The sequence below is a fragment of the Silurus aristotelis genome (genome assembly GCF_946808225.1).
Source record: "Silurus aristotelis genome assembly, chromosome: 8".
Lineage (NCBI taxonomy): Eukaryota > Metazoa > Chordata > Actinopteri > Siluriformes > Siluridae > Silurus > Silurus aristotelis.
The window spans coordinates 11,913,497-11,925,148 of NC_139581.1; the positions used below are offsets into that span (position 1 = coordinate 11,913,497).

General features: G+C 36.3%; 1 protein-coding gene and 1 long non-coding RNA gene across 2 annotated transcripts in view; one reads left to right on the forward strand and one right to left on the reverse strand.

Moving 5' to 3' along the window:
* Positions 1 to 2,588: 2,588 nt before the first annotated feature.
* LOC310730054 lies at positions 2,589 to 7,085 on the reverse strand. The gene is made up of 2 exons (XR_014534721.1): positions 5,342 to 7,085; positions 2,589 to 5,199 (listed from the first exon to the last, which is right to left on the reverse strand). It is a non-coding gene; the product is annotated as an uncharacterized lncRNA (long non-coding RNA).
* The window catches only part of LOC310730053 (capZ-interacting protein), an 18,549-nt gene continuing 9,485 nt past the window's right edge, over positions 2,589 to 11,652 (forward strand). The window contains exon 1 of the mRNA XM_083548807.1: positions 2,589 to 2,754. Coding sequence (XP_083404933.1) covers positions 2,749 to 2,754 — 6 coding nt within the window. The 5' untranslated portion in view covers positions 2,589 to 2,748. The remainder of the gene's footprint in view (positions 2,755 to 11,652) is intronic.

Sequence of the window (11,652 nt, forward strand, 5' to 3'; positions counted from 1 at the left end):
GCATCCCATAGCACATAGTGAGTAAACAGGGAGTATGGAGAGGTTCATGGAGAAATTTGCCATCTTGTTGAGTCTAACATCAGCATATCATCCCCAGGTTCATGGACAAGTGGAGAGAACCAAGTGGGATACTGATTCATGTGGTGTGAGCATGTAGGAACAGGATGGTCAATGCCAGAATGAGAGTCTGAACTGGTTTTGATGAGTTCAATTAAATCTAGATTTTAAATACATTTTCAATATTTTCACACTATAGACATGTAAAGTATGAACTTGAAGTACATTTTCGATTTTAAATTCAAAACTTTGTCCTACCACCAGCATAAACAGGAGGTTCTGTATAATATAATATAATATAATATAATATAATATAATATAATATAATATAATATAATATAATATAATTAATATAATATAATATAATTAATATAATATAATATAATATAATATAATATAAAACAAAACTCTGGATTCTGGGTTTTGTGTCAGATTAGAGATTCCCTTTCTCACTGCCATATTTCTCATCCATTTATTAGACTTTTCTTCATCCCATCCTTCTACATTATTAATTTTCGATTAATTTCTGCTTCTTTCATGCTTTCACTGGTGAATCTCGTGGTTGCTGTTATGTGTCCTGCCAAGTAAGAAAAGATAAACTGAGCTGAACTCAGACCCAGTTTTCAGATATCAGTGTGTTATGTAAAAAACAAAGCTCACTTTTGTAGGCAAATAATCAAAGAAGAAAATGTTCTTAGGACACCAGAAAAACTGTCAAATTGAGTGGGTATTCTGTTAGCTGGCAGGGACTGACTGTGGCTTTCTAGCCCTTACTAAATTACTAAAAGAGAAATATAATCAATAAGTTATGACTTTATATATAATTTATTGAAAAAGTATTATTGGTAATTGGTAGTTGGCCCATTTTCTCCTCCCTAGTCTGATTTTTATACAGAGTTTATACTCTATAATTCTGATCAGCACAAACTCATCACAGAAAGAAAAATATGTAAATGTTCTTTCAGTTGCAATATAAGAATCACTTAAAATCAGAATACTTCATTGATCCCACAGGGAAACTGATAATGATGCATTAATGTGACTGTCCATTTACACCATTATGCAATTTATATTCAGTACAGACCAAAAGTTTGGATACACCTTCTCATTCAAAGAGTTTTCTTTATTTTCATAATTTCATAAATTTCATGAATTTCATAATTCACACTGAAGGAATCAAAACTATGAATTAATACATGTGGAATTATATATGGAATTATAGACATAACAAAAAAGTGTGAAACAACTGAAAAATGTCATATTCTAGGTTCTTCAAAGTAGCCACCTTTTGCTTTGATTACTGCTTTGCACACTCTTGGCATTCTCTTGATGAGCTTCAAGAGGTAGTCACCTGAAATGGTCTTCCAACAGTCTTGAAGGAGTTCCCCGAGAGATGCTTGGCACTTGTTGGCCCTTTTGCCTTCACTCTGCGGTCCAGCTCTCCCCTAAAAACCATCTCGATTGGGTTCAGGTCCGGTGACTGTGGAGGCCAGGTCATCTGGCGCAGCACCCCATCACTCTCCTTCTTGGTCAAATAGCCCTTGATGCCTTCAGTGTGACTCTACAATTTTCATAGTCATGAAAATAAAGAAAACTCTTTGAATGAGAAGGTGTATCCAAACTTTTGTAAACTTTTTTTGTACTGTAGGTTAAAATGTTTTACACACACTTTTTTTTTTTTATCTTCACAGTCAAATAACCCATACATGTAACAATTGTATGTATGTATGTATATATATATATATATATATATATATATATATATATATATATATATATATATATATATATATATATGTGTGTGTGTGTGTGTGTGTGTGTGTGTGTGTGTGTGTGTGTGTGTGTGTGTGTGTGTGTGTGTGTGTGTGTGTGTATGTTGCTAAAGTCACAGGGCTTCGTCCAAGTAAATCCACAATTGCACCATATGACAGTGCATTCTGCAAGTACACACACTGTTCCACTGTTCTGATTTCCCTATCTAAATGTTTTAACCTTGTAAGTAAACTTGTGGACAGCTCTTTAGAGAATGAAGTGTCAAAACTGTTCGATTCATGAATGGGTGAATGTTACTATAAACAGTTGTCGTAATGATTCAATCATTTAAATGATTCATTGTTTTACAAGTTATTACATTATTAACGTGAACAAAGGCTTTTATGTAAATTGTATCTTTTAGTTTTATTACTCTTTACAAATATAATTGATTCTGTTGATATAATTTATTCACTAACATGGGAATGGGAGGAGTGAAAAGCTGTACTGCAGATGACCACTAGAGGGCTGCAGACACTATTATGTAGGTAAAAGTGGTGTACAGTATAAATGCCTCAACGCCGTGTTTAGACCAAAGAGTTGAAATAAACCTTAATCATGATTATCTATTCGCATAAACCCGCAGTCTTCATTTCAAAACGTGTGTGTGTGTGTGTGTGTGTGTGTGTGTGATCCGCGTCTCAGAGAAAACCAAAATACAGCTAACCACATCAGTCACCTCCTCTTATTATTCCTCCACCTCCTCCACCTCCTCCTCCTGTGTGATCTTTTAGTTTAGTTTGGTTAAAGTGTAGAGCTGCTCGAATGGATATGTGATTCTGGGAGTTTAGTGTGAAGCCTTGAAAGTTAATAGACATCTGTATCAGCGTTACTTGGACACACCAGAGCACAGCTGGACACATCTCACGCACACAGAGGATGGAGGTAGACTTCTTCATTTTCTGTAGTCTTGCTTTGATATTGCATTAGTGATCTCGATGAAATGAACTTTACTGGAGTTGATACATCACATTTCTGTGTTCAGGATGCACCTTCAGAAAACTTCAGTAGATTAAAACATCACTGCCTAATGAATGATTTAAGCAGTGAATAGCAACTCGAATGAAGTCCTATTTACTGCATATAAAGCCATATTTTATGTAACAGAATTTCATATAAAAGAAATGTATATGATTTCACACAACCAGAGGATGCAATGTTTTTAAAAACAACAACACTTCCTCAACTAGTATTACTGCTTGTGATCAGGTGTTTCTGTTAGTATGTGTGAGCTGCAACTCTTCATACCAGCCCTGACACAATTATCTCTGTGATTTAATAAATAATAACTAATTTATACAGGTTTAAATCCTAACTTAATCCTTTGTATATTAAGAACTATATACAGTAGCAAGCTGAGATCCTTTTTTTTGGACATTGTAACAAGTCAATCTATAAATTATGTCAACTTGGACCTCATGTGGTTTCTCAATAGACAGTTGATGGGTAAAACTAATTTGGATTAAATAAATGTTCAGCATAATAATGTACCTATATCAATAATGTGCCAGTATTTGAAATCTACGCTTTATAAAAATTTTCTAAAGGGGTCTGAAGATATATATATATATATATATATTAATAGTAATTAATTCGGTGCAGTGATGTTGTTATGTAAGAAAGGTATTCTGCAAAGAAAACTTGACCTACACATGTATGACCCTATGAGGTGTAAAGAATGATCCTGAAATCCCCAAAATCCCCGACTCCCCAACCACCAGCAGCAGCATAATCCATACGAGATTCGTGGTAGAGCATATAGTAGAGAAGTAGTGATTTAAAAAGTTGCTGCTGTAGACAGATAACCAGTGCAGGCTTTTTTTTTTCTCGTCTTTGTAGGGGAACATTTCCTCGCATAGCACGTGTTACTGGTTCCTGCCCTTAAAAATGCCCAAGTACATTCAAATGAATTTCGCTGATGCTGGTAAAATAAATACTTCAGACAACGTGTGATTCTCAGCTGATATGTCCACAGGCTAAGAAGAAGTGGGAAACAGGAAAGAAAAAAATGATGAATATAAAAGAAAAAGAGACAATATGTTCTTAAAGCATTGGGTTGTTTACAGGATGGCAGACTGACTTCTAGCAGATTAAGTCAGTGAAAGCTTGTGGAATCACGAGGGAAAATTCACAACATCCTCTGGCCACTTACTAGTCCGCTGAAAGCTTTGGGTGTCCCCTGTGTATCATGAGTATGTGTAAATTATGTGTGCATGTGTGGGTGGGTTGGGTGTGTACCTATATAATATATATATATATATATATATATCTGGATAGCTGGAGTAAAACTAGGAACAGAGTGTAACTGCAGAGGGAATGGGCTAGATCTGCCAAGCATATGGGAACAAGCATGTATTATTCATCTTAAGTGCAAAAACAAAACTAACATGACTGCTGCCAGCATGCAATAATATCAACGGACCACTACTACTAATCCAGTTATATACTGATCAAAGTGAGGATTGAAGTTCATTCACTAGTTTCAATCTGGGTTTAACAATCAAGTGGAGACTTATAATGGATTTGCCAGAATCATAGCCCAAGTATTTAAGACCAAATCATGGTGTAGGAAAGTATAGGATGTTGGTTTTAAGGATATTTCTTGTTCTTTGATTGAAAAAAGGAAGGAGGGAGGAGACCATTTTTAGTGTTGTCCTTAGGAAGTCCTGTGTCGTCTCAAGCATTCAAATGCTGCAGTCAGCGGATTTGGCACAATGCCATGTGATCGGATCACTTCTGCTTCTCTTTCATTTATTTCCACCAAATGGCTTTTTCTTTTACAACATTTTAGATTTATCATCCATAAGATTCAGATGTGCTTTTTAACATCCCATTCAACATTTAGTATCGATTTGCCCATATAATAACCTTGGGGGCCTGGAATGCAGTTACTGTTCCAGTTCATGCTGAAGGTGTTTGAGAGTGGTGAGGTTAGAGTTCTGTTAAGTAATAGAAATTATATCCTCAGCGAGCTTTGCACACTTTGTGCACAGGGACATTGTCATGCTGGATCAGGTTTGGGTCACTAGAATAACTCAAGGAAAAATTTAATGCTACCTCATCCAAAGACATGCTTTTTGTGTCCCTCTAACTTTGTGGTAACAGAGTTTGGAAAGAACCACACATGGCTTGAAAAGGCAGGTGTCCAATAGTCTGCAGGTCAGACAATGTTGCGTCAAATGTGTCTGATTAAAGCACAGGTGCTCTACATTAAGTGATGTCGTATGTATTTAACTGTTCCGCTTTTAATTTTATGCAACTGTTGAGTAGTACTGATACTGAGTAATGATAATATGAAGATGATTTATAATAATAATTTATACACTGCCACTATCTGGTTCATGGATGTGGTGAGGGAAGACATGCAGGTAGTTGGTGTGAAAGAGGCAGATGTAGGGGACAGAGGGGTATGGAGACGGTGTGGCGACCCCTAATGGGAGCAGCCGAAAGAAGAAGAAGAAGATACTTCCACCATCTTTTTCATAGTATACTTTTCATTTAGCCAACTGCATTTAATCATTTTTTATCCAGGACAGTATGTTCTGACTTTTTTTTGTCTGTTTCAACATCACTGTGTCCATGATCAGGGTAATTTTCTATGATGGAAGACACAGCACTGACGGCTATTCATCTAAAAAAAAAGGTTTCACACTTATCTCCGAGTCAACAAAAACTTGTTAATTGTTATTGCAGTGTTTGCCAAATCATGAATGTTAAACATGTAAAATTCAGCTCTTGTTAATGAGTCAGTAAGAGATAAAGTGGTAAGAATTGCAGTACTGTGGCTCGGTAAGGCAGAAGTCTGACACACTTGCTGCTACATGCTTCATTAGATGTGCTGGCTGGCATAGTTCCCTTGTCTGTCAATGCAAATCAATGCTTGCTGAACAATTTAGCTGTTAATGCTCTCAGTCATTGGTAAGCTTGAAAAGATGGTGATGTGCCCCCATGCAGAATAATAATAAGAAGAATGGCACTTAATATCCACCCATGAGATTTAAAGAGAAAGAATTTTCTATTCCCAGCTTTGACATAGTTAACATAGTCTTCCATTTTCCTCAGGTGTGCTACTGAAGCTGGCTGAACTTACTGTGTATCATTCGCAATCCAAGGGATTGTTTAGAGATCCTAAATGAGAACCTTGTGGTGGACCATATTGCAATTTCTTTAAAAACTCGGACTAGTCTGAATAAACTGGCAATTGTTTGTCAAGAAGAATCTAAACCAAGCAGGAACTTATCTGCCTAAACAGAGCTTGTCTTTCAGCCTGCTAATGAAAATATTAAGGTCAATAATGTCAAACGCTGCACTCAAGTCTAACAGTACTAAAAGGGCAACATAGCCACAATCGAACACATGCAGGTCATTGACCCGCAGTTAAGTTGCACTGAGTTTGTAATAGGATGCTTCCAAGTGTTACGGAGGAAGTAAAAAAAAACAAAAAAAAACTGTTTTATTTAAAGGGGGGCCCTGAAGCATTAGGGTACAACACTGATATATTGCTAAAAAATAATCATAGAACAAATATGCAAATGCTAGTTTTGTTCTCTTGCAGTTATAATGACATCTTTGTAGATAAGCCAAGACCATTCTACTTAAGTCACTGTAACTCCTACAACAAAGTACTAAAAGAGTTAATGATCCATAAAGAAGTTTCGGGGGGAGAGGGGGGGGGGATTCCTATTCCCATAATTACAGGAACTATTACATGGATAAATTGAAAAGCATTTTGCAACCTTTCTTGAGGACCCTGTATGGAAGTTCCTTGAGAAAATCAAGGCATGACTTTTCTTATCCCCCAGCAGTACATTATCCTAGAATGGAGGAAGTGGAGACACTAACCACTCACAGCAGAAGCAGTGAAAGGAAACTTTCTGTCTTGTGACACTTGCACGTTTCTGTCTATGGAGTGTCGCTCTGCTGTGTATATTTGGAATGTGTATGAGTGCATGTCTGGACTGCTGTTGCTCAATCCCCACGTCTTGATACATTAAAAAATCTGATGATTATCTTAGCAGTTTATGATTGTTTGACATTCCTGTGGAATTTGACAGGACTTGCCTTGACTTTGGAATCCATATTTGGTAATGCTGAAGAGTATACATGTAGAGCTTGAATTTTACTTTTAGGCTTGTGGCATTAATATAAAATTAATAGCATGTATCTATTAGGGTTGTAGCACAATGATACTATCTATTTTTGTATCTGTTTATTGTTTTGTGCTCCAGCTATTCATATTTGTATTAGTCAAAAAAGAAAGCATCACTGTGTCTGTCAAGTCCAGCTCTTAATTCCTATTTCACACTTTTTTCGTACTTACCAACAATATTTTCTAATGTTAATGGTGGTCCCAATCGCAATGGTGTCCCACAAATTTCATAACTGAACACAAGCTCACGCCATTAAGTACACCTCAAGTAAAAGATAACTTAAACGACCCTCAACGAATATTGCACCATCCCTGTAACTGTACCTATTTAGAACAATTTATCATTTCATACTGAACATTCATACTGAAAATATATAAAATATACTTTATAGTTTATATAATATATTTTGGTTTGCACAAATCGTGACATGCTTGCAGCAGGTGCGAGTATGAAGTGTGAATTTACCTGATAAGGAATGTAGAATGGTTATATTCTATTTATATAAATAAGCTAGGAGATTCTAATATAGCTTTTGGCTTTTTGTTTTCAGCAGAGCTTGTACATATTGGGCTGTACAGTGCCTTTAGACTTACTACTGAGAATATTTTAAAAAGTAGTTTACTAGACTTGATATAATTGTTCAACACAAGTGTCCAAATGAAGAGCTAAACTTGCAATTCCAGTGGAAAAGTGATGTGATTTCAAATACAGCAGGTTTCCCTGGAAACTTGGAGAAACAAAGGATATTTGCAAGTCTGCTGGTAGCATTAACAAAACTTGGCTGCTGTTTTATATGGTCACTCCTGGCAGCCTGCTCTGTGTTCTTCACTTTAATCCAACACACTTAAATGAATGTAAACTTCACAAGGCTCGGATTTTACTCCAGTAAGACCGCTATTTCCATCACTTCTTCTTTTTCAAATCTATGTTTATCATTCTTCTTATTCACTAGCTTTTTCTTTAAAAATGCATCACTTTTGTCTTTCCTTCCTAAATCTGTACGAAGTATGCATTTAATGTCGGAGTAAAACATAACATAACTGCTTTTGATGTCCAAATTTGGGCACGATGCTCATGTGATCATTAGCTGAGCTGTCTGGTGAATGTGTGTTAATTCCTTCACCACATCATGTGTTAGCTGACTAAGAAAGACTTTGTTTGATAATTTGCTAGTTGTCTTTGTTGAAAAGAGAAGAAGTTGATAATTGAGCATTTGATGTGTGCCAATATATAATGCATAAAATTATGGCCACTGACAGGTGCAGTGAATAACAATAATTATCTCTTCAACATGGCACCTGTTAGTTTGCCATATAATTTTAATTTTATTAACATAATTTTAAGTTAGAAAGAGAAAATTGACAAGTGCCAAATTGTGATGGTTAGACAACTGGGTCAGAGCATCTTTTCCTTTTATGGAAATGGTATTCCCTAATGGCTGTGGTGTCTTTCAGCATAATAATGTGCTCTGCCACAAAGCAAAAATGTTTCAGGAATGGTTTAAGGAGCACAACAACAAATTTTAGGTGTTGACATGGCCTGCAAATTCCCCAGATCTTCATCCAATCAAGCATCTGTGGGATGTGCTGGACAAACAAGTCCGATCCATGGAGGCCCACCTCATAACTTAGAGGAATTAAAGGATTTGCTGCTAACATTCTGGTGGCAGATACCACAGCACAGCTTCAGGGGTCTAGTGAAGTCCATGCCTCGATGTGTCAGGGCTGTTTTGGCAGCAAAAGGCAGGCCAGCACAATATTAGGCAGGTGGTCATAATGTTATGCCTGATGTGTGTGTGTATATATACAGTATCTCACAAAAGTGAGTACACCCCTCACATTTTAACAACCATTTTAGTATCTCTTTTTCCGAGGGACAAAACTATAGAAACTTGGATATATTTTAGTCAGCATGCAGCTTGTATGTAAGATTTACTGTCCTCTGAAAAGAACTCAACATACAGCCATTATTGTCAAAATAGCTGGCAACAAAATGAGTACACCCTAAGTGACAATAGCTGTTAAAATTTGGTGCCTTGGGTACAATTCTCTCATACTGACCACTGGATGTTTAACATGGCACCTCATGGTAATGAACCCTCTGAGGATTTGAGAATTAGAACTGTTTCTCTCCACAAAGATGCCCAGGCTATAAGAAGATCGGTAACGCCCTGAAACTGAGTTACAGACCTTCAGCCTCCTTCCTTCCACGTTTCAGAATAAATAAAAAGCACTTGAAAGTAATTTAATCTCTAACCGTTTTATTTATTCAAAACATGTTATCAGTTCTTTTATATATTTACTTGTGTAAATATAAATGTGTATATTAATAAAACTTTAACTAGGGTCAACACAATGAAAGGTCATCAGAACCAGCTTCTTCTTCCTTGGCTATGACATGTCATTAGGCTACACTGTAAAATGATCATTTTCTTTGATAATGTTTTTCCCATTACTTTAAAATGCTAACGTTAATAAGTTTAAAATTATTTTATTATACATTTATCACAAAGACACACTGACTAAATTACCCAGGACTTAGTAATTAAGAATGTGTTCAGTCATTTATTCACAGTAACACACTTCACCCACTAGTCGGAATAATGAACCTTTTTGCCTATCCTGCACGGTAAAATGGGGTAAAATGTCATTTTTATCTAGCAATCTGGGATTGCTGTTTTTATTTACAAACTTTTACTTTTTCTTTAGTATTTTTTAAAGTGGTCATTGTTCTCGCGCTGTTTTGAACGTCGATTGCAAATAACAATCCATCTTTAATTAATGCTGACACGATTCGGCAGAATAGTGGAAGGTGTAGAAGCGCCATGTTTCTAACATCCAACAGCTCCGTGATGTCATTATATATATTAGGGGTCGCCACAGCGGATCATCCGTCTCCATACCCCCCTGTCCTCTACATCTGCCTCTTCCAACCCAACTACTGCATGTCTTCATACCACATCCATAAACCTCCTCCTTGGTCTTCCTCTTTTCCTCCTTCCTGGTGGCTCCATCCTCAGCATTCTCCTACCGATATACCCCATGTCCCTCCTCTGCACATGTCCAAACCATCTCAATCTTGCCTCTATCACCTTGTATCCAAAACGTCTTTACATGCGCTGTCCCTATAATAAACACATTTCTAATCCTGTCCATCGTCGTCACTCCCAACGGAAATCTCTGCTCAGCTCTGCTACCTCCAGCTCCACCTCCTGTCTTTTACTCAATGCCACTGTCTCCAAACCATACATCATCACAGGTCTCACCACAGTCCTATAAACTTTCCCTTACACTCACAGATATCCTTCTATCACAAATCACTCCTGCCACTCTTCTTCACCCACTCCACCCTGCCTGCTCACTTTTCTTCACTTCTCTAACACACGCTCCACACTTAGAACCATTTCTATTAAAAATATAAATGAATAAATGTAAAAGATGCTAAATTAAAACCTTCAATGCAAAACATTTATACACGATGTTCTTTCCTTGCTCAGATATAAAAAAAAAAAACATTATGAACATAATTTGTAATCACTCAACATTTGTTTTACTGATGGGCCAAGTCTTAAATCAAGCAATGCTCTATGTTGAGTTTGGTTTCATTAATAATAAACATATATTTGCATAAAGCATCCATATTTGTCCATGTTAATGTTGATTGAAGTGCTGAAAGCTTGAAAAGTATGAAAGGTCATTTGGACCAGCTCTCTTCTTCTTCTTCTTCTTCTTCTTCTTCTTCTTCTTCTTCTTCTTCTTCTTCTTCTTCCTCCTCTTCTTCTTCTTCTTCCTCTTCTTCCTCTTCCTTTTCCTCTTCTTCTTTTTCTTCTTTCTTGGGCACCTAGCTGCAATTGTTGTTTCTATTTACAAACTTAAAAATTTTCTTTAGTATTTTGAATGTCAAGTTCGGATTCAAAGTGTCATTCATACATACGCGAATTTAGAGTCTTAACGTGTCACCTGTTTTGAACTCAAAATAAACCGACTGCAAAACCATCTTCGAATGGTGCTGATAAGGCTATTTATTTTAATAATGCTTATAACCTAAAATACATGATGACAGCTCATATAGCTGCATCACAAGCTGCTCCAATACTTTTGGCAATATTGTGTATATATATATATATATATATATATATATATATATATATATATATATATATATATATATATATATATATATATATATATATATATACAATATTGCCAAAAGTATTGTATCACGTAGTCATAAGTACAATATGTGATTTTTGATAATTGCATTCTATATTCAGTGCCACATTGCTCTTATTAATTACCTCCACTCTTCAGGGAAGTTGTTCAACTAGGGTGTGCTATTGGATATTTGTGTTCATCAGCCACAAGGATATTATGGAAGGCAGGTACTGATGTAGGTGAGGAGACCTGGGGTGCAGACAGCGTTCCAATTCATCCCTAAGGTGTTCATTACGGATTAGATCAGAGCTCTATAGCAGTCCACTCAAGATTTCCCTTTCCACAGCATGTAAAGCAGATCTTCAAGGAGCCCACTGTGCACGGGGCATTGCCATGCTGGAACAGGTTTGGGTTTCCAAGTTCAAATGAATGCAAAAATTATATATATATATACATAATACATATACATAAAATTTGAA